Source organism: Sturnus vulgaris, chromosome 7, assembly GCF_052056855.1.
Source record: "Sturnus vulgaris isolate bStuVul1 chromosome 7, bStuVul1.hap1, whole genome shotgun sequence".
NCBI classification, from domain to species: Eukaryota; Metazoa; Chordata; class Aves; order Passeriformes; family Sturnidae; genus Sturnus; species Sturnus vulgaris.
Genome location: NC_142249.1, coordinates 34,795,116 through 34,818,602, shown reverse-complemented (window position 1 = coordinate 34,818,602; position 23,487 = coordinate 34,795,116). Strand labels below are relative to the sequence as shown.

Here is a 23,487-nt window from a genome sequence, read left to right as displayed (position 1 = left end):
GAATGAAAGTCTGGAAATGTGCAATATGCAGGAAATTCAATCCAACTGATCTAGAACTTAGATAGCAGAGCAGAGCCCCTTATCAGAGCCACTCAGTTTAACTATGCCCCATTTAATATGGTCCTGACAGCTTAGGGTATATCTTCACTAGACAGAAGTACAAAAAACTCTACACATTGCTTCTACAATTTCTAACTTATTATTTTCTAATGCTGCAATAATTTGCTATGCTTTTTGTCTGTCATTTTCTGAAGTCTTTCTAAATGCTGCAATAATAGTTTTTAAGTATATCTTAAAGAAACACACTTCATTTTATGAAGAAACTACAAAGATTGTCCTTTAATGTACATAAATAATGGGGAAATGCTAATTATACTATTTAGTTTTTAAGAACATGTTAGTCATGGTGAAAAGGCATTACTTCTGCTACACCGTACACTCTTTTGTTAGCTGGGAAACAAAGTATTTTTGTGTGATTTTTGAAGATTAAGTTACATTTTTAGGTTTCTTTTTTTTTTTAGTTTCATACTGTGTTTACTGTGGCACTTAATGCCTGAAATAAATATCTAGTGCCAAAAGACTGATGACATCTAGAATAACGAGATTTTAAATGTGCTTACAGTTATTAATGCTAACTTATGAAAGAGATATACCTTAAGATTCCTCAATATGTGATATTTCATCTTGTCCTCCAACCTTCTAAAAGAAAAACAATGCAAAGTCTTTAAATTCAAAGTTCATGAATCTTATTACTATCATTTCCAGTTATCCTTTGGTGTCTGCTTACTTTGAAGCAGATTGCAAAGGGCTGGGAGATAGCTGTGACTGAAAACAGTCAACATGGCCTGTTGTGCTTTTTTTTTTTTGCTCACAAAAAGACAAAATTAATGCTTTTGGAGAAAACAGAATAAATCTTTTGAAAAGCCCTAAACCAGGACGATTTCTTTTCTTTTGTGAACAATGCAAAGTGCACTCAGTCATACGGTTCAGTGCGGAAGCTGCTGTGTTTCCAAACTGCTTATCAGATTTATACTGCTGCTCTAAATCCTGGCCAGAACACTTTCTAACATTAATTTTCTAGCAAGATTTTTTCCTTTAAAAGCTATTTAATTTTTGATGATTAAATCACTTTTCTTATGATGTGCCAGGTAAAGGCTCGAGGCACTATTACGCCATAACATATGCTCCGATTACCTCTGATTTCTGCTCATGCAAAGAATGTTATTGCTGGACTGCCACTGAATTTATGGAAAAAGCAATGTTCCACCAGTGGTGGCCTTGTGCACTCACCTTCAGAGGGATACACTTCCCGTTAGTGTTCATCAAAAAAGCACTTTGCTCTAAAGGCCAGCCAGCAGAAATACATAACACTTTAGCCTACACCAAGGATATTCCACATTCTCCAGTACTTTTTCATGTCCTTGGCTGGAGCTTAAGGTGAGATACAATCATTTCTGTGCTGCGCTGCTTCATTTCATCTTTGTGATTTTATTACAGCCCTGTGTGATTTAGAACAGACACGGGCTTCACTTTGTGAGGTGGAAATGTGGCACCAAACCCAAGACACCAGGAGTTTTGTGTGGCACTCTGTGTGCACAGTCTGTGTGTTTGGGGAACACCCAGGGATCTATTGCAATATTGTGAAATGTCACAGCAGCCCTTGGCCATGCACTCTGCAAATGTGAGAAACTGTTCCACCTGGAACTGGATGCCAAATGAACACTCGCCTCCTCATTTTCCAGAGCCTGAAGAGAGGCATTTCATAAGAAAGAAAAGATGTAATCAAATCCCTAGGATTAAGAGATGATAAATGCACTTTTAATAATCCAGAGAGCAAGTGTTTGGTGTTGCACTTAGGCTGCTCACAAGAGGTCAACAGGGCTACTTGTGTAACCCAGCAGGCAGGATTTACACTGTGATCGAAGATATGTCATGCAAATGATGATAAATTCCAGTGGTTTAGATTACAAAATGTGCTCTTGCTATTGTGAGTGTGCTGTAAGCAGTTTAAAAGAGCAGAGTGATTAGCAAATTATTTAAGATCCCTGAGATATTGAAAGCAATTTTTCTGTGGTGCTGCCTTTCCTCCTCTCATCACCCTGGAAGTATCTTTATTCCTGTTTGATTTACGTAGCATGGCAGAAAAATATGTCCTTGAAACTGAATTGTGGCCACTGATGGCATGTGATGGAGGGGGATTTCACTGTGTGCTAGGGAGGGACTCAGATTATCTGTACACCTGGGAAATAGAGTGCAGAATAACAAGGCAAAAATACATCTTTGAAAAAAACCGTAATATCTGAGGGATTTGAATAACACAAACGAATACCACATACAGACTCTTAGAGTGCACTGCGTTCTTAAATGAATTTTTTCACTCCATCTAGCTAATAAATGCTTTTAAACAGAGTGGAAATAAAAACTCCAAAGTTCAGTGTTTGCAAACTAAACTAAAGAGATACCACACCATATATTAGGTGTTTATTTTGGATAAGTGCATTTCCAAGGGTATTTTTCATTGCTGGGTATTGTGATTTTGAATGAAATTAAAGTTGTTGTCGTCAAATATCATTCATAGAATAAGACAGGTTATGTGTTCCACTCTTAGCTGCCATGTAACTTTACTCTGATTTATTTCTGCAAACATTCTGTAGTTGTCATGAAGCAACATAAACAGAGTCACAGATGTTCTTCACTTTTGTTGTTGCACTGTGTACAGGCTAAAGTAGTCACAGAAAACCTGCAAGAAGAAGAGGAGGACACCATGACAAGGACTACATGTCAGAGTCATGTGATAGGTACAAAATTATATTTTACACTGGATGTTATTGCTGTCAGTTCTTGCAAAAAAGACATGTTTAATTCTCATTACTTTGTTTGTTTGCCCCCTTATGTCAGCTTTAGCCTGCATTTAGCTCCTGAGTAGCCAGATTTCATCAAGTGCATGAGATGAGGACATACTATTACAACTGTGGTCAATGCAATGTTTGACTGGAGGGATCCTTGGGATCATTTCAGCCTCCAGGAGCAGTGGGTTACATTCAGTGGCTTAACATAAGGGCTGTTGTGCATGACACTTTCAGGGGAAATAATATCAACATACTGTAACTCTGTCATCTGGCCTTGAATTGGTAAAATTCGGAATAAAATTTAAATAGAATAATTGCTGTGATAAACTAAGCCACAAGGAATAGCAAACAGGTGTCTGTTCAGAAGACCTAAAAGCTGTTATTGAAAATAAAATAATGTCTTTGCTGCAGAAGGATAACACCAACCACCCTGCCTCGTGATTGGCATGTATTAATTTTGAATCTCAGTACATGTAAAAATACCTAACAGGCAATGGAGGACAAAACAGAAGTCAGAGGTTTGTATTAGAGCAGTGTGTCACCAATATAAGGAACTGACTGAACAAGAAAAAGTCACTTTTTCACCCTTTTCAGATGGAGACTGCACTAAAAAATTTCATTAAAAAGTTAAAATCTGATTCCATGTTTTCTAGCCAGAATCTCTTTCCTTTCACTCGTACTGCCAACCCAGCAAGTCCAAACAGAGGTATCATGTCAAAACACATTTCCTTTGGGGACAGTAGGAAAACGTTTGCATGCTTCATTGACTTGCACAGCCCTTTCAGTCCCAAATTCAGACAAATAAACTCTGGCTGTGTTACCTGAAGGAAAGATCCCTAAATTCTTCCCTCTCTGAGAACTCAGCCATAACCTGGCTCCATGACAGCAACTGAATAACAAGAATTTTGTACAGTCTAAGACTCTGAGGGCATTCTGTCACTGGGTAGGCACTAGCCCTGCAAACGGAAATTCATGCCTCTCATGCTGTGCAGAAAGGACTTATTTTCTGTTACAGAAATTGCCCAGCAGAGAATACTTCACCTAAGATTGTCCAGAATTGTTTCTTGTCATACTGAAATAATTGCTTTGCCTCCATCCCAAAAATTCTCAAAACTTTTACTTTGAATTATGTGAAATGTTTTTAATCTAGATACTGAAAAAGAAAAAAAAAAAAAAAAGAAAAAAAAACCACAACTATTTGCAGAGTTTTTGTGTCCTGTCACAAAAAGACTCCAGAGCATCCTTGTTATTCATCAGTGTAATTGGTGGTTGTGGCTGAGACCTAGTTGCTATATTTTGGTATTTTATTTGTTATTGGGTCCTGTAATATATAGTTCTGGTGGTTTTTGAGAATATTAATATTTTGCTCCTCCCACAGGCACCAAATCCTAGTCTCTGACAGGACACAGTGATTATGGAGCAGGTTGTCAGATGCTTTTAAAATTCCTTGATAGAGGTTCTGGCATTTTTCTGATACAAAAGTTTTCATAGAAAGATACTGATTCTTTTCCCTGCTAAAACTCTGTGTAGCCACAGCTTCTCTCACTAACTTGTTCCATGGCCTCATCACCCTTAGAATAAAGAATTTCTTACTAATTCCTAAATCCATCCTCCATCAGCTTAAGGACATTCCTCCTTGTTTCCCCAGAAAACAAAGTTTGCTGTGATTTTTTAGCTGTATTTTAATGCATTTATTCTACTGGGTTTCATCAAAACAGACCTAGAGCTGAATGTTTAGTAGAAAGGCTATGATTAAGCAGGGAAAATGTTTTTTATGCAACAGGAAAAGCACGTGTTTCTGTAGTTGTCACTAAACTGACAGCAGTCCTGCCCAGTTAACCAATAAACAAGATACTAATAACAGTCTTCTAGGTAGGTGTCATATGAGACAATTCTGGTTCATCACGTTCTAACAGTGAGATACTCCTGGGTATGAATCAAAAAAATGTGTAAAATACCAGTTGCTAGGTTTTTAATTGTCAGTTGCTGATCTAAACCAATTTAAGTATTTTTCTGACTCTTTGGATTTGCTCAGTTGAAAGAAAGCAGCAATGCCCTGTTATATACAATTTCCCTCCTCATATACTTATATCTCAGGAGTGCATGATCATTTCCATATGAAGTAGCCATTATATTGTGCTATATTGCTCTTCAAAATATATTTAAACCATTTTGAAAGTTTTTTAAAATATGTTACACCCTGGATGCTTTTGCTGTAGTGTGAGTGAGGAAGCCAAAAGTGTCTCTGGCAGCAGAGATGCTGGCAGTGCTGCCACCCCCACAGACAGACCTAAGGACCCATGAGTATCCCTCTGCAGTCCAGTCATCCTCTGAGCTCTTCCCTCAAGCCCTTTGCAATAAAGTAGTTGTGCTTTGAAAGAGGGATGAAGTGGGAAATGCTAAAGTACCCAGTAAGAGTTGCAAAGGTTGACTTCCCCTTCATGTCATGACAGACTCCTCAGTCAGACAGGTACAGCAGGGTCTTCAAGTATTCCTATAAATAAAATTGCTTTGTTGAATGCACAGATGATGTGTCAAGCTCCTGACAGTATTCTTCCCATGTAAACAGAAAAAAGGCACCTCCATTTGATGAAGAAAAAGAATTCTGTCCCCCCCAAGGGAGCACAAATGTCATTATTTGTCTTTAATTTCCCATTGTCACAATGGCCCAAAAATTTAAAAGACACCTTTACATACAGAATGTAATTGGACATCTTGAAAGGAACAAACCATTTGTTTAAAAAGTTCATATTATTTAAATAATATTTCAAAATAATTGAAATCATTATTTATATATTTCATATTTCAAGTGCTGTTTCAAATTAGCAGCTTCTCCTGGAAAAGTGTGATTGTATTAATTATAATGCATGCAGAATTTTCATTGTTAAACAGCTTCAAGGGAAAAGTCAAAAATCCATGGCACAAGCAAACAAATGCTAATTACTGAAGAAATCATTCTTGCAGACAACTTCACATGGGAATACTAGGGTATGCAGCACCAGTATTTTTGGGTATACACTAATTTACAGGCTGTTTTCTTTTTGGGAATATATATGTAATGAACAGGAAATTTAGTTGTAATTAATCATATCATTCTTCAGTGTTGGTATGAACCTCTGCTGAGGCTGAAGGGAAAGACTGAATGTGCCATTTTCCCAGACAGCAACACTTTGGTGATTTATCAAACCCCAGTTTGAAAGTTTCATGATAATAATTTTTCTGGGTCCAGTTTCCTTTTCTATTACCCCATATGGGTGAAATTTTCCTAGAAGAGCAAGTCAGCATGGGATAAGCTTTTGCTAATGACATACTCAAGCTTCACACAAAACACAGCCTCAGCTTAAATAGACTGATAAGTGTCTGAGAAAGTTTCAAGCCTGTTCTTTAATTTACACTCAGGTTTCAATAAAAATAAATAGGGATTCTTTTTTTGTCCCAGATATTTCTATGTGTGAATAAGTTTATTTTCCATAGTGGATTTCCAGCAGGCATTCCATCCTTAACAACATAACTGAATCAAAGACTTCTGGTCTAAAGCGCTGAAATTCAGAGAGTACATGGAATCATGGGCAGTTCATCTGAAGGAATTGTTTTATTGAACTGGAAAGCTTGTGGTTTCAAATGTTATATTTAATATGTCACTGATTGGGCTAAAAGGCCAGATTAATTGTATCATAAAAGCCTGTTGAGTTTTGACATCAGGAGCATCACTGCAAGTAGATTTTTTCATCAAAATAACATCGCTGGCAAGAATAAAATAGATTTTAACAATCTGAATAGACCTGAAGTTTATTGTGGCTTCTCTAGAGAGCAAAAACTTGATAACAGGAGAATTGATCGTAGCAATCCAAAATCCATTTGGGTGTTATTGCTACTGCCTGCTCCACTGGAAGTACAAGGTACTTCCCACTGGAATTGTGTGGGGAGTTAAATCCCTGAGGCAGGCTGGGGTTAGAATCCACAGTAGAAAGATTCACAGTTCCTGGAAACAAATTACCTAACAGTGCATAACCCCTGTTATTTTTTCGGAGAATTCCAAGTGAAATTCAGAGCTGGGCAAAGACAATCAAGATAAATGTAGCCAGAATTCTTGAAGCTTTGAAGAAGGACTTGGAACTAATATTTGTCAAATTTTCATTAGGGGTCCCGGTCAGTTGCTCCAAATGGATTCATCCAGTGTTAAATGGGAACCTTGTAGATAATACAGAGCAAATGCCTTCAGAGACTTAAAAGTCTCTGAGGTTTTGAAAAGTCTCTGGCTAGGTAGAGGGTTGGGCTTCCACACTATCAAAGCAACATTAAAAGTGCTCTGTAGACTTTGGTGCTTTGTGCCAGAACAAAAACACACACTGAGGTCAAGGGATTCTTTTGTAGCTCTGATGTAGCCCAGCGCTCAAATCCCTTAAAGTTCTTGATAATCATCTGCCTTCTGGCAGGCTTTATCATCGTTTTTTCTGCTTTCCAAGAACAACCTTTCAGAAGGGTTTTGCAACATAATTTAAAGGCAATCTGGTCAGAAAAAAGGAAGAAACTTTTTTTTATTTTTTAAAGAAACTTTTTTGAGATTTGTCTTTTTTAGAGAGCATTTGGTTGAATCCCTTGAATGCTTCATGTTCCAGAGAGGAAGTGTAGTGAGTATTTTGTATGTTGCATTGTGTTTTAAAATCTCCTCCTTTAAGTTTTATATGCAGCTAAGTGATCAAACACATTTTCAATAGAAACCAGGAAAGTCCTTCACAGCAAGTTTCATAGATAAGTTACCAGCTGCTTGATATCAATTTTACAGATATATTGATAGCAAAGATAGAACATGTAACTTTGCAGGTAAAAGTGGGTTTGACTTAAAGTGAAATGTCTGCATTACAATAATTTGTATTGATGTATCAAATACTAAAGATGATAACCTTGGCTTTTGTATTGTGATATTGTTTATTCAGCACCCAGTAGCCATACTGTGAAATTATATATATGATAATAAGACAACACACTTCATGAGCAGACTTTTCTATGAGAAGGGCCTGCATTCTTTCTAGTGCTCCAGATAAATTTGTTTCTGGCTGGTCTTTTTTTCCTGTTTCTTGTGTCTGTTTTTCCCACAAATAGATCCATTTTCTTTTCTCACCTTTCTCCTCATGTTTGTTCACCTGCATCGTTTGAAACTGGTGGTCACTGCTTGTGTGGACTCCCCACAAATCCAGACTGCCATCCAGAGCCTTTCTGTATCCATACCAGTAACCATTTCTAACCAACAGATCCTTGCTCCAGTGCCATCTGCCTTTTTTTTTTCTCTTGGTTTCTTTCTGAAATCTACATCTGATGAACACTGGAACTGAGAAATTATGTTCCACATTTCATTTCTGAATGTGCCATTTAATGTACATGCTCTTAGTGCTTAGATATATAAATTATCCAATGTCTTATTCCAAAGCTTCCTGAAAACAATAGCAGTCCCTGTGCTTGATTGATAAGCTTGTACCAAGTTTCCAATGAGAGAAAAAAAAAATACTGGACAACTCCCTGTGCCAAACCAAACACTTGGTTTTGTCCACTTTTATGTAAACTACTAAAACTGGGTGGTTTTGCTGGGGTACCAAATAAATAGCTATTAAATTCATGTTTTCTCATTCTTGGGGAATTGAAATAGATGTGAAGGAAACAAGCCTGATTAATGTGGTAAATACATGAAATTTGACATGCATCATCCTAAAGCATATCCATTAAGTGTGATATATTTGAGCAAACACATTTACATTAAGGACCCCTCAAAACCTGGAGACAGATGATGTGAGGTCTGTCATGACTTACTGAGATAAATGTTACAGGATAAGTGAGAGGGGAGAGATGGTGAGCAAACTTATCTCTGTTATAGCCTGTGCATTCAGTAAAGAGAGGTGATCCACATCATTGTGGAGGCAAAGGGATAAGCCACAATTTGCTTAAATACCCAGCAAATCATTGGGTGCCTCCAATGCATGTAATGAGGAACAATATTCGACTGATATAGTGTCTTCTCACCTCAAAAGAAATAGTCTCTTGTCATAAAGTCTCAATGCCTGAGAAAACAATTTATCCCTGTCAGCATTAATTCCTTTCATCAGACCATTGATAGAAGCCAAGAACCATTTAGCAACCATCACTGATATAACAGTTGAATCATTCATTTACACATTTTCAGATAAAGGAAAATTGTTTGCTTTATCTTCCCCATCACCACTCAGCAAAGCTGTGGAATGCCTTGAAGTCTCTACACATAAGGTTGCTGACTATAAAAGTCATGAAGCAAAACCAGTTATCACTGAATCCATTTCCAGCCTGGCTCTGTTCCTATTTCACATCTGCAAAATGTTCCATTTTGATACAAGTTGTAATAAGGTAGCAGATTTTCATGAACCCCCTATATGAGCAGTGACACAAGTATGCATGGATTTATTTGCACATCATAACAAAGCTGTTTTCCCAAGCCCTGTGTGCATGTGGAAGCTGAGAGGTTGGTGTTGGATCTGTAGGTGCTGGCTATATTGTTTAGCAAGTGTGCTAGAGCCTTGAAATGGGAGTTCAGCATAGCAGGCAATTTAACAATCTGCTCTCTTGCCATATCTAACCAGCTTGCAACTTGGCTATTAATCCAAAGGGCTAGGTTCCCAATTGCTAGAACAATGATGAATTGATAAATAGTGAAATAAATTGCTTGCCTCTAGCAATGATGGGATCCAAACTTGTTCATTAAAAAAATAGCAAAACAAAACAAAAAAACCACCCTTAAAATCTCGTGCCACAAGTGTCCTGAAGGATGTAAGAGGCCACCACAATCTTATCTACCACGGTGTTACTGTACAGACAGGAGGCACATCTGAAAGTGCACAAACAGAACTGAGATCATCTGGATAAAAAGCAGTTCCATTTATACTTTGACTTACCAAAATACCTCAGTCAGTCCCTCTAAATTTATGCTGTTTGCTGCCTCCATGTAATATTCCCAAAGCATTTACATTTCCATGCAATTATCAAGTACTATTCTTCCCCTGTTGTATTCCAAAATCTTAATTTTCTGGTCCTTCAACACCATTGACATGACCTGTGGCTGTTGTTTACTTACTTTTCTGAGCCACAGCAGCTAAAATGAATCATCACTGATGAGAAATCTGGTCTAATAACTAGTAGGCATTGCAAGAACAAGTGACTGTCCTGTGTGTAGAAACGTCCCCTCAGGTTGGAAGTCCTACTCAGGGACCTCATCAGCCAAGTTTTTTAAATCTTCAAGGATATTGTTCTGCATCTGTCCCTGACCAGTGTGCCATTTCTTTGGGAGACTTTACACATTTAGCAGTCCCATGTTGTTTTGCTGCAATATTTGTGTTGCTGAAGATGTGGTGTGGTCCTGCTGTTGAGTGGCCTTCCAGAACAGTGTGCAACAGCCTTAATTACCATTCCAGCTCTTGCTCATCAGAAAAACTCACTCTGGTGCATGAAGCTGACTAAATCACCTTTCCTTCTACTGAGTTGTTCTGCATATTCTCAGTGAAATTTTATTAAAATAAATGACTGGTGTTTTTTGTGTCGTTTTTGTATGGGTGAGAAGGTGAACAAGCTACACTGCAGAACAGACAGCTGAGAGAGGAATGGCATTATGTGTGTTTGGAGCACTGGAAACAGGATGAATAGTGTCAGCTGTGCTGTGTTCTTGTCTGGTATTCGGGCATTGCTGCAGGGATTGATTTTGAAATAATTTTCTGGAGGAGCCTATGATAACAGAGTGAAACTTTCTGTGCATTTTTCTGGTTGATACTTGTATTTTCATGAAGATGATGGAGAACCTTGCCAATGTGAATAATAAGAAACTAACATCCATTAATGCCTTCTAATTTATGATAGCTTACCTTCTTCACAGTCTGGCAAAGACAAATCATTTCTTTGTACTTTAAAGATAGTACACATAGCATTTGTCTAATTGCCAGTTCTTCTACAGCTCTGCTGCAGCCTACTGTCTAGCTTGTCTTCCCTCTGTGTAGAGAATTAATATTTTGGATCAACACTTCCTTATTAGCCACAGTGATTTGCTGTTAATTTCCTTCTTTGTCATTACATCTACTCTCCCAGAAATACCAAATTTTATCACTAGAATGCGAAGTGTGCTCTTTATGCATTATATATAGGATGCAGTCCAATTATTATTCAAGATACTGAGAATCTGCTGGTCTCATTCAGGCTTAAAATGTCAATTAAACAGGATGGCCGAGTTCTGACATGCTGAAGTTAATGCTGCTGTGTTGATTTACAGTACTTTACAGTCGAGCCCAATCTATATTCATTTTTATCACTCAAATCAGGACTGTGCCTGATTATCCTACCTCTTACAGGATACACACTGGTATTCTCTATAGCAGTGTGAGTCCTTCTGTTTGAAACATTTTACTTTACATGTTTTTTTGCTCCTGGCAAGGACCATCTGTGGATGTGTGTATGGAGCTTCAGTCATGCATTTCCCATTAATTCATATACCTGAAGTACAACTGAGCAAACTAAAAAGCATTTCTAGTGAGGATGTGTTATTTCAAACATGTTTCATCCGTGCTCACAGGGACTTTATGCTCCTTTTCTAAAATGAAATCTAATATAACTGTTATGAAAAATACATTTTTACCTGAATTATCAGTTAAGTTTGAGCTGTATTGGCATATGCCTTTCCAGATTCTCACTCTGAGGATAGGATGCCTATTCCTAATTGCATTGCTGCTTTTAATTGAGTTTGAGCTTTGATTCAAGTCTTCAGTCTGACACCTCAATTGTTGACATATGATTATGCAATTAGTCATCATTGGAGATCATAGAAAAACAGATTGTCCAAAAAAAATCACTCTAAGAGAGAAATAATAACTATACAATGAGTGCATAGTTTTTAATACTAGATTAACTCAATTTCTCAGTGTTTGGACAGTTCACTATTAGGAAAAGAAATGGAAATCAATCTATATTTACAGTGAATAATTCCTTTACTTCCTTTCTTTAACAAGCAGAGATGCAGTGTGTTGTTTCAAAGCTGTCACCCTAATGGTGTTTTTGTAGCACTACATAACATGACATGCATTTTTTGCAAAAAACATAGTTCCTGAAAAAAAATCTCAGTTCATACTTCTGACTTCAAATCATAATGGTTTCTTACCAGCTCCTGCTTGCCTGCAGTTAGTTCCACATTAATTCAGCTGGTTTGGAGTAGCTGAATTTGGGTACCAGAATGGAAGGATTATAGTGCACCTAAAAGTTACTTAAAGCTTTGTGCACTTACTCTGTTAAGTTTTCATTAATTAAGAAATAAAATTGTTTTTTTCAGGTGTGCATGTATATTTTAAGTGATTGTTAGCAGTACCCTTAAGTAAAGCCATCTGCAGAGCAAAACTAAAAATAAATTATTTAAAGCTTCATTTAATATTCATGTGGCTTTAATTTCAGTATTTTTTTGTACTAACAAACAAAAAGCAGTGATGTTACAGAATAAATATAGTATGTTCTCTAGTGCATTTGCAAAACCCAGAGCTTCCTATGCACTTAGAAACTGGTCCATGTTTACCAAGACAGCATTTTTGCTTAAAGCACTATCCCTAGTCCTATCTGTTGGGAATAGAAAATCAAAGTATCTCAATTGTGAATGAAACCAAACTCCAATTTATAAGAGAGTTGCTTAACAGCAAGTAAATCAGTGCTTCCACCCCGTTATCCTTAAATGCCTCCAGCACAGGCATCAGTGAACCTACATGGAGCAGCCAAATGCTCCCCTGGGCACCCAGCAGCCCATGTCTCTGAGATGCTGTGTGACCTCTTCACTTCTCTAACTGTGGGTTAATGCAGTTATTCTTAAAATAAACCAGCTGCCTCTAATGATACCAGCAAACCCTCAATCTTAATGCTTCTTGTAAGTATTTTGCAGCTTGCTGTTAATTCCTGAACAACATCCAGAAAAGCTGAGTGGAGGTATCTCCACACAGGCATTATCCATGGCAGGGATTGCAGGTTGGTTTTGCACTGGCTGCCAAACATCTACATTCTTTATCCTCATGGCAGCCCTCCAGTGATGGAGAAGTTGGATTAGCTCTGGGTTTTAATGTGAAGAATTGGGGCATAAAGCAAGAGAGATGAATGCCTGTGGTTACATGGAAAAGGCAGGGCTGAGGCAGCCCTTAGCACCTGGGTAACAAACCATAACAAACCATCCTGTCCTGGGCTTTGCTGTTTACAGGATTTCTGGCAGTTGGGGTGTGTCTTTCCTGGTAGAAAGGGAGCATCCATCCATCCATCCCCGAATGAGCCATCCCCAGGAAGATGTTCCTGAGACTGTGCAATTTCTGGCTGCCAACCTTCACATTTCAGGGTTCTAAGGGAAACAGAAGGCTTTGCTCAGTGAAAAAGCATGGGAAGGATACATTCCTGCATTGCAGCAGACCTGTTGCTTACCTTGGATTCACACCTTGCTTGAAATGCGAGGACTTCTCCTTCTCAGCTGTTACTCATCTCTAACTTTCTCAAAGATAGTTGTAAAGTTGTAAGGCTGATTGGTAATATAAAGCCAAAGGGGGATATAGAACCAGAAGAGAGGAATAACTCCCCAAAGAATTTCTAGGCTGGCCTCATTGACAGCCAGGCTGCACCCAGTATTCATTTAATTACCTTTTGCACAGAGCTTCAAGCTGCTCTTCAAATGAATTATAAGTCTCAATATGTTTTTTCTAGTAGGACTAAAATAGTATCTATTCCTAATATCCTGTCTCCTGACAACAGTGAGTAGATTTTTAGAAAGAAGATATAACAGTATAATGCAAGAAAGATAATTCCAGGTGCCATTGGTTGTGGAACTTCCCCAGCTGGAACACAGCACATACATCTTTTTATTTAATAGACATTTAGAGATGTGGAGTAGAAAATTCAAAAAATATCCAAGGTCTTTCTCCAGCTCATTTTGTCTCTTTAACAGCCCTGCTCCACATAGCTTGCCACCATTACAAGCATGCAGGGACCAGACCTAAATTCCTGGAGGAGGACAGGAAGCATTTGTTGAAAAAAAAAAGTCCACAGATAACTGCTAAATTGGAATACAAGATCATTAGTATTCTCTAATAATTAAAACTAATCTTGGCTTACTAGTAGAAATGTATTTTAAGATGGGACTGGAATTAAAATTAGGCAGCTATTGTCTGTTTCAACTCAGAAAATACACTTTAGATGGGATTGTGGTCATGGAAAACTGTGAAGACAACTGACAATTTATTGGATAAATGACATATTGAAGTTTGTGGGTTTTGCAAAATAAAGTGTGACTAGGAAGAAAATAGAAAGAACACTGGATAAGTTGCTAAAGTCTGTATTTATTTAGTTGATTGTTATTATAAATAGGCATAAATCCCAGATTCAAGTAGCCATGAATGAAGTTCCATCATTTGAAAATACACAGCCCAGTCCTCTTCCCATTTATCCTTCCTTAGCATATGTTGGAAATAATCCCATGCCATCAGTGCAGTACCCATGGGAGTGTAGAGCTGGGAAAACTTGGATCTTTTCTAGTCTTACCTTGGATAGCCTTTGAGTTTTTTAATTATGCACACTGGTTGTACCTCAGATCTAGATAGAAAGCAATAATGCACTCATCTTTGACCAACTGGATCAAATTATAGTGCAAACCCAGAAGGAATAATCTGCTTAAAATTGACATTGATTTGGCAGAAATACATTTTCTTTTTTTTTTGGTGGTTGCTTTAGCATTGCAGATGAAGAGAAGGATGTGCAAATAAAGAGATCTGTTTTGCCATCTGTAGTTTAACTTCTTCCTGCCAATGCCACATGTAGCTTAAAGATGTTTATTAACTTTTGAAAGAATTTTGCAGGGACCTATTAACATTTGAAATATTCTTCTGAAAAGAAAAAAAAGAAAAATTTATTAATTTTTAATTTGGCATGTTTCAAAATACTAGGGAAAACTATACTCCCTTTGTGTTCCAGAAGAAAGCCATTACATGTTATCTGGTTCTCTGTGACAGCTTAGTGGAAACTCTTCAACTTTCTAATGCAAATAAAGGTAATTTGTTAGAATTTGTATGTTCTGTTACTGATGGGAACAACATACTTCCATTTTTAATGTCCTGGGTACTCCTTGAAGGAGGCCTATTCAGTGTTATTTACCCCTCAAAACCTGTCAAGGCTTGAGTCTGTACTTCTGAAAACAGATTGCTGGAAATTTCCCAGTGAAACTGTTCTTGATACAGAGCTATTTTTGACTGATATTTTTTTCCTGAAATGCCTGCTTTCTGTGGAGAATTCTGGTGGTTACTTAAAGATTTCAGCTGAAATTTCTGTCAATCATGTACAGTTTTGTAGGCCAAAACTTGAAAATTTATGTGAGGAATATCTCAAACCAGCTGTAGTGGTGAGCACGGGGAGGATTCCACATTTTTCATGAGGTGGGATGCTTCTTTTAAAGAAAATATGCCCCTGTGCTACTAGTATTGTGCCTAGGTAAGCAGAACTACCTGTGATCTTTCTGACATAAAATACATTTGTCCTCTTTGTTGCTGTTTATTTTGAATGTTAAGATAGATTTGCCATCAAAGTTAAGTAACATGAAGACTTCTGTAACTTTGCCACCTCCAAATAGAAACTGTTTATGTGTCACTTGAAGTAGAAATAGGGTTTGTTTGCAGTAATTGCATCTGGTATCCCTCAGTGTGTTTCATAAGTAACATCATGGTGGGGAATGGCTGAGGTTATTGAGCTGCTTCTGGAAGTCTCAGTCCCCTCAAGCAGCACTGGGAGGCAGCTGCCCTCTGTCACAATGGGGTAGGGAGGCAGAACTGCACTTACAACACAGCAGGACCTGTAATTATTTCCTCTCCAACCTGTACGTCCTCCCCTCTGTGCCACCATCCAGAGATGTTTCCTCTCATTTTGGCTGATTTGAAGCAGGTGGATTGCCTGACCATTTTGAGTGATACTGTGTATGCTCATGTACCTGTTCAACAGAACTGCTGAGTGATGCCTTATTTTAGCTCTGTGGGCAAAGCTTTGCATCTTGTGGTTTCTGTAAAGATTTTTATGGATTATTCAAGAATCATAGAAACACATAATGTTTTAAATAGGTGATCAAAATAACCATGAGTTATTTTATAGACTTCTCAGCAGTGTAACAGTCCCTATGTATGGGATTTGTGAATAGACTAAGCATCTGTGAAACTCATTTAGGAGACAACATTATAAGACTTTATTGGAATGTGAATCTTTACTTTACCTGAGGAAACATTATGAAACACTCCCCAGTTATTCAGTTAAAGGTTTGTTTTCAATAACATGTGGCATTATACCCCCTTAGCAAAAGTAAGTTTTTACAGTATTGAAGAAAACTGTAATCAGAAGCTGTGTTTAAAAGATGTCACCATCTTATGACTTGTCTTTTATGAAATTCATGGAGCCTCTTCATTATGTGCTAGGACTCAACCACAGGTTCAACATTAGAAAGACTAACATGTCCCTAGTCTAAAAATGGGATGGATTTTGCTCCACTGCTTATTTTGAGTAATGCACTATTTTACAACCATCAGTGTAGAACTTATCCAGAGCTGGACCCACATTTCTTATGTTGTGCTGGAAGCCTTTCCCTTCACAGTAGCTGTTCTATGCTTGCTTTTATTCTTTTCCCCCAAACTGACTTTCCTTTCACATGCATTGTGTGAAAAGAGGAGCAGAGAAGGATGTTGTGTAACAGCATAAAGCAGCGTGGTACCAGCTCAGAGTGAGCTCCTCTCACCGTCACCATGACCCAGAGCAGTGCTTCTGAAGGAACACAAAAGCAGGGTCAGCACTCAGCTTCCCTGGGTATTCTCTTCCAGTCTCCAATGAATTGTACCAAAGATGCTCTCTGAGATAGTGGTGATGTGTTTCTGATATCTTCGTGGCAAGTCTTTCAGAAGATATTAAAAAAAAAGTTGAAGAATAATTAGATTTAATTATTTGTTGCTGGTATTTAAGATGCATTTTTAAATTATCTATGCTCAGGAGAATGCCCTAAAATATTTCAATGAATTCTAAGCTGTCAGTTCTTATCAGTGGGGTATGTTTACTTCTAACTCTTTAATTTTTGCATTTCGGAGGAAAATGTAAAAAAAAAAAACCACTACAGAATGAGCTGCTAGAGTTGTTTTCCCCAGTGATGATTTGATTTTTAGAATTCCTGATGCCTGCCAGCCTGAGTGTATGTCCCTTTCCTACTCTCCTCTTGTCCAGACCCTCAGAGTGGTGCAGTTTTCACAGATCCTTTTTATTCTATCTCTAATTTGGGTGCTGACTCGGTGTTGAAGAGACCTTGGTGATCTACTGGGACCAGAAAATGTTGGTAAAGCACCAACGATGATGCAATATTGCAAAGCATTGTCCAGCTGTACAAATTACCATTACATTGGTGTCCAGCTGATGCAGGACATGAACTGCAGGATCGTCTTGCACGTGACAATATTTAAGAGAGTAATTAAGAATTATTGAGAAGTAGTTCAGAAAACTTTCAGAAAACTGTCTATGCACTGTTAGCTCCTTTTGTCCGGTTGTTAAGAGGCTTCTCAACATTAAAGATCTTCCTCAAATTTTCCACTGAGCTCTTAAAACACCCTCATCAAGAGGTTCCCATGCAGTCAGGAATTTCTTGACATCCAGGAAATATCTATAAATTCTTCCTTGTTTCTGTTTTCAGTTTGGAATTGTTCCTCTACAGTAGGACTTCCAAGGACTTTGTTTTAGGTCCAGACTCGAATCCCTATGATGAGAGGGAGAGAAAGGGTTATTTCAGTATTTCAGGTTTTTGATTCTAGTCTGATTATTCACAGAAATGGCTGATTATGAGTCTATCTGTGTCTATAAAGCCAATACCATTCTGCGAGCTTCTTTCTTCCCTGGCAAAGAAAGAGGAGGAAAAAAAAATCAGAAACAGACAAGGAATTTGGCTGGTACGCCAGGAAGAATTCTCAAGCAAAAGTAATTAAGCTCATATATAACTCTTTCCAGACTTTAATGTTTCACAGAGTCATTTTTCATCTACTGAGTGGTACTGTCACAGCACCAGAGATTTAACTTTTACATATTTTCATTATGTAGTCTTGTGCAGCTCTCGCTGATAACAGTAATTTGAAGTGTCAGTGCAGCTGATGAAATCAGATGGGCCATGAAGCTGTTTGAAAGCTGTCACTTGGATGTATAAAGTATTTTTTTATTTTGCAGTTGCTTCATAAAAATTTAAAAACAACGCGAGATAATGTGTTTTTGTTCTTTCAGTAATACAAATTGTTCTGAAAGATACTTTTTTAATTTTTATTATATAGCTTTAGGGGTGAATTAGTTACTTTCAGTAATGAAAAATTAAAATCCACAAGGAATTTTGTGGTTTCCTCTGGATTTAGGACTAGGTTTTTGAGTATTGTTCAACATAGCTGAGTCACAGAATTTTCCAAAAATCTGTCTTTAAGTGTCACAACGGGAGTTGCCAAGCATTGAGCACTTTGAAAACCAGACCCTTTTGTGGTTTTTAAAACAGCTGTGTGAGCTGTTTTAAAAATCTGTTTTCTACCTGGTATATGTCCTTTATCATGGACAAAGTCTCTATGAAGGAAGACTATAATTGATTAAAACCATTTTTCCTTTTAATTAAATGTGATACCACTGGTGTGCTCCTCCATCACTCTCCCAATTATTTTGGAAGCAGCAGGAGACTTTTTATTCTTGGAAGTCTGGCTCTCAGTATTCATTTCTTTTGATTCTCTGCCATTGTTTTCATGGTTCATTCCTAGATGTACACAAGGTAATAGCGGGCAAGAGAAATCCATATGTCATTTCAAGAACCACGCCCTCAGAAGATAAAAGTTTCCATCTTCCAGTCCTCCCGTAGCCAAGGCTGTAGCTTTGGTTTTTGATATGCATTTTGATCCTACTGAATTTTCCTGTAATAATTAGGAGGGAATGACTTTTTTGTTTCTTATGGCCAGAAAGGAAACAGCACTACAAGGTCCTTCAGAGTCCCTGTGGAAATGGGTTCCAAATGAGGTCTCATATTGACCATACAGACAGGAGAGGGGAGGGGAGACTCCTCAGACTTGTGTGTTCTTGGATGTGGTGATTTCAGTTTATTCTGTGTCTGCTGAAGGGCTCTGCCTCTCCAACACAACCAGTGTTGCACAGATCTCTTTTGGTTAAGAGTCAGATAAGAGAAGTCCTTTTCTATTCCATATTTCCCTTTATATGCTAACTCTTTCACCAGCAGTCTTTAGTTGAAGAATTGCCTGTCCATGAGCTAGCATGCTGTTTCAGCTTGATTATCTTCAGAAAATGGCAAGGGCAATGCCTGGCATTTTAAATTTCTTTTCCACACTCCCACTTCTATCTAGGTATTTTGCTATTCAAAAACAACAACCGAAAAAAGGTAGAGGAAGTATAGCTGAGATAAGAGGGTTTGGTAGATGAGAAACCTCCTTTTGATGCAGCAGAACCGAATATAATTATCTTTTTTTTTTTTTCTTCATGTTTCCTGGAAAACCTTCAGCAACTTCGAAAACCATTATGCCATATTAGCTCAAAAAATGTGACAGAAAATGTAGGTGCTAGCTGGGCATGGCTTCCACACCCTACTTCTTTTACCTATGGAGAGAAATTATTGGCATGCAGTAATTGTGTGAGGGAAATCAGAATGGCTTTTTGCCCTTTTAAAAGACAATGCACAGAGCATTTGCTCCTGCAGCTCAGCCCTGTAAGGTTCAGGTGCTCATTAGGACTTTAGTCCTTTGGTTCTGAGTGATGAGGATAAGGCAAAGAGGACCAGATAAATATAGGCTGCTTCTCCTTTGGCAAGAACCATGAAATAGAAATACATATTTAATTTATCTGTAAGTAGTTTCTTATTTGTTATCAAGAAAGGCCCATTGTGATGAAGATATTTAACAAGAACGACTATGGTAATGTTCTTAGTTCAAAAACAAATAGGCAAAACCCATATGGTAGAAATATTTCCAAATTTTTGAGAGTATTAGAAACACTGCAGAGGAAAAAATAATGAAAATTACTTGACAGAGCACTGCTAACTACAACAGACTTAAATAACAAATGGACGTATCATAAAAAAAAATCAATACTCAGAAACACGTAAAATAGAGATGGAGAAGATATATTGGGCCATATTCTGCATTTCCTGCTAGAGTACAATTGTTCACTGCAGTATATCTTTAGTCTAGTGTAACCTTAAATTGTTCAAAGCAAAGGAAATTCCTCTGCTTCCTTTGGGATTGTCTGCCACAGACTTAAGATCTTGCTGTCAAGGGATGTTTCCAGACATTTAACCTAAATTATGCTCATTTTCCAACCATTAGTGCTGAAGTTCCCTCCTTGGTGTTTATAGCTCTCAGAAGGACCTTGCCATCACAGTCTCTTCAGCATAGAAACAAAAGGGAAGTCTCTGGAAACTGGTAGAGAATGAGTGGGCAGGGGGTTGCCTGTACATCCTGGTTGCTCAGATTGCAGTGTGCACACAGTACCCTTGCACCTTTCCCTGTTCCACGGTGCTTACAGCATCTTTCCAATAGGATGAATAAGCTGGAGGGCTGTGTGGGACCATACTAAGTCCAAAAAAAGAGCTAAAGGTATCCTTGCCTGGCATTGTGGACACTTACCCAAACCAAGATATGCAGAACCAGAGCGTGACAAGGGGAACAAAGGCTTGGCTGTTGATGTCCAAGATTTTCAGGATGCTCTGAGAGATGGGTATATCTAAGAAATTCTGTAAATCTTCGTTTTGTATAAGAATACATTATACATTTTGGTTAACACCTTCTTGTATGAGAAATAATTAGCAAAAGAGAGGTATGGAGAGGCCAAACCTTTGTGGAGTGTGGGTTTATGTTGGAAGAAATATATTACAATACTCCATCCCTCGCACTGGTACTCTCCAGACATTCTGTGGGCCTTCAAATGAAATTATTTTAAAATTCCATCTCTAATTGCTTTCCAGGACCTGCCCCATTTATCCATTATCACAGTGTTACTCCAAAGCAGGCCAGCATCAATGTTTTGGCACTTGCTTAATTTCACTGCCCCTCAACAGGATATTTCCTTGTGTTCAGTCAGACAAAGTGTCAAAAGCATTCCAGTGACAGGTAGCAGCAACCCACAAAGTGCAAAATGTTTCCCTTGCCTCAAAACCTTCCCTTTAAGAGGCCCTTTTCCCCCTCCTAGATTCTTTCCCTGACTTTAAATGCCTTTAGCTCCATGCCATCACAGCACTTTCCTGTGCCTTAGAGTCTTGCTGCCAGATGAGGACGCTGGACAGCGGCATTGGAACCTTCCCCCTCCCGGACTCGGGGACCCGATCGGCGGGGAGACACGTGTCTAAGCAAGGACCAGCCTTGGAAACGGGAATCTTTGCAGCGTCTGAGCAAGCCCCCCCTGCAGCTCCTTCAGTAAAAGCCAAAACCCTTGAGAGAGAAGTGCCTTCAACAGCTAAGAGCCAGGAGTCTGTGGAAAGCGTAATTAGTCACTCAACCTCTGATCCAGCCATGACTGCCAAAGGTATACGACCTTTTCAAAGTCGCCTTCCCAAACCAGCTTCCTCAGGTAAAATGTCAATTACACTGAAAATCGCATTATTTCTGCCTTGGCCTCTGTTTTGATTAGTAGAAATCCTGTAATAATGGCAATTGATAACAGAAATGTTAAATGCGGAGCAGAAGACACTCTTTTTATGAATGCATAAGGTTAACAAGTTTGTGACCTGAGCCATATGGAAATTTTGTTATACAAAATGCTTATCTGGGAGAGAAAAATTAGTTTAGTACTTAAAACCTTTTCTCAAGAAACAGTACTTGAAGAAAAAAAAAAAACATATGCCAGCCTTGGAAGTTGACTAGAAAAAGAATATGAATGTTCAGCAATATTCAGGATCAGACTATACAAAGTACAAAGCACAACCATGTTGTGACATAGAAAAGATAAATTCATAAAGACTTGCTTTTGATACTGGATTTGAACTAAAAACTCATTTGGCCTCAATGCATAAATTTTGTCCCACTGAATATATGGCCTTGACCTCAGACAAGGCACTATTACTTTACTACATCATACAAACACATTTCTATATATGAACATAAAATACCTGACTTTCACTTATGAGCTACGTGTGTGTTTAAGCTGTAAAACAAGAGCTGACAAAGGTGTAACAGGACTGGCAATCCGTCAAAGCTCCAGAAAATAACTTTGCATTAGTAAATAGTTACATTGAAGTCTGCATTTTTCTAAAGAAACATTGACTATTTATATAAGTTTTTGGAAGGCTTTGGTGTTATTAATATATATGTTAATAGCATTAAAATCATGTAGCATTAACAATAGGGAAATTTTTGTAGTCAGCACAACAGATACAGCAGAAAGCACAGTAAAAGTGATTAGTTTAATGGAGAAGGGTGTTGTTATATCTTGACCAAGTGCAATGTCCCTCATTTATCTGGGTTATGGTGATTAGCACTTTGTCAGTCCAGTTATTGCTCCTGAAAAAGTTGTGACTACTTAACTTGCATAAATTTGTTTCGCTCTATGAGAGAGATTCTGTGTAATTAGCATGTAAGGTTAAATATCAAGTTTGAGCTTAGTTTAAGGACATCAAATATATGTTCTGCTAATGAGCTGACATATATTGAACCTAGGAGGAAAGAAGCCTCTCTTATATTCCATAGGATGCATAACAAAAGGTTTCTAATTAAACATCTTAAAACTCAGTTGATTTAGCAATATTCCCAGTGCAGTATTGTAGTGGTATAATAGACTGCAAACATACATTCTATGCTTTACTGCAGACTCCCCTGCTTGTTTCAAATCAAAGCTAAATAAGAGGTATTTTAATACTTAGTATTTTTAAATTAAGTGTACTGTTAATTAATGATACTGCTAAGAAGAATTCTGAAGAGAAATCTTAGTTATAGATTATGTGCTACATGCTTGAATGGCCACATGTGTGACCTCAATTCAGCAGTGTGTTATAGAGTAGAGCCCATGATTAAACACTGTCATTATAACAAATTGAACAGAAACTGCAAGCATTGAATTGCTTCATAAGAAGTCAGTAGCAGTAAGATTGTTCTGATCTTAATGCTAATATTCACTACACCAACCTTATAAGGTTTGTATCTTAATTAAATTGTCATGAAGAGATGTTACAAAAAAGTAGTATACATCAGATGATGGGGTCAGCTCATTCTTTACTAGACTATCTTCATTCAATTCTTCTCTCCCTCACTTCCTCATCCAAATTACATTTATCAATTTATTTCATATGCACCATATATCTTCTTTGATGTTCCGATTTTGCACAGTGCAAATATAGCAAATAAAAAAGCTGGCTTTCTGCTAGAAAGGTACTTCCAATTATATTTATGTTAAAAGATTGTTCTCTAAGAACATAAAATAGCAGAGTAGATCCCACAATGCCTAAAAGTAGTTACTGAATGTTGTTTCTTTCTTGGAAGGGTATATATTTTATAACTAATGAAGGGATTTAAATTCATGCCTTCCTCTTCCCTTGTTAACTGGAAAAGGATTTGGATGAAATTCTGCCACTTTAGTTAGAACTATTCCAGTAAAT

At 37.7% G+C, this 23,487-nt stretch overlaps 1 protein-coding gene across 6 annotated transcripts in view; it reads left to right on the top strand.

Annotated features, from left to right (window-relative positions):
• NCKAP5 (NCK associated protein 5) overlaps window positions 1-23,487 on the top strand; it is a 376,424-nt gene that overhangs the window by 323,591 nt on the left and 29,346 nt on the right. For 4 of the 6 annotated variants that reach the window (XM_088168358.1, XM_088168359.1, XM_088168357.1 and 1 more), the window contains exons 15-16: window positions 2,720-2,798; window positions 21,153-21,467. In XM_088168358.1, coding sequence (XP_088024484.1) covers window positions 2,720-2,798; window positions 21,153-21,467 — 394 coding nt within the window. Of the gene's footprint in view, window positions 1-2,719; window positions 2,799-21,152; window positions 21,468-23,487 lie in introns of those variants that run through there. The other 2 variants (XM_088168361.1, XM_088168360.1) reach the window with 1 other exon arrangement.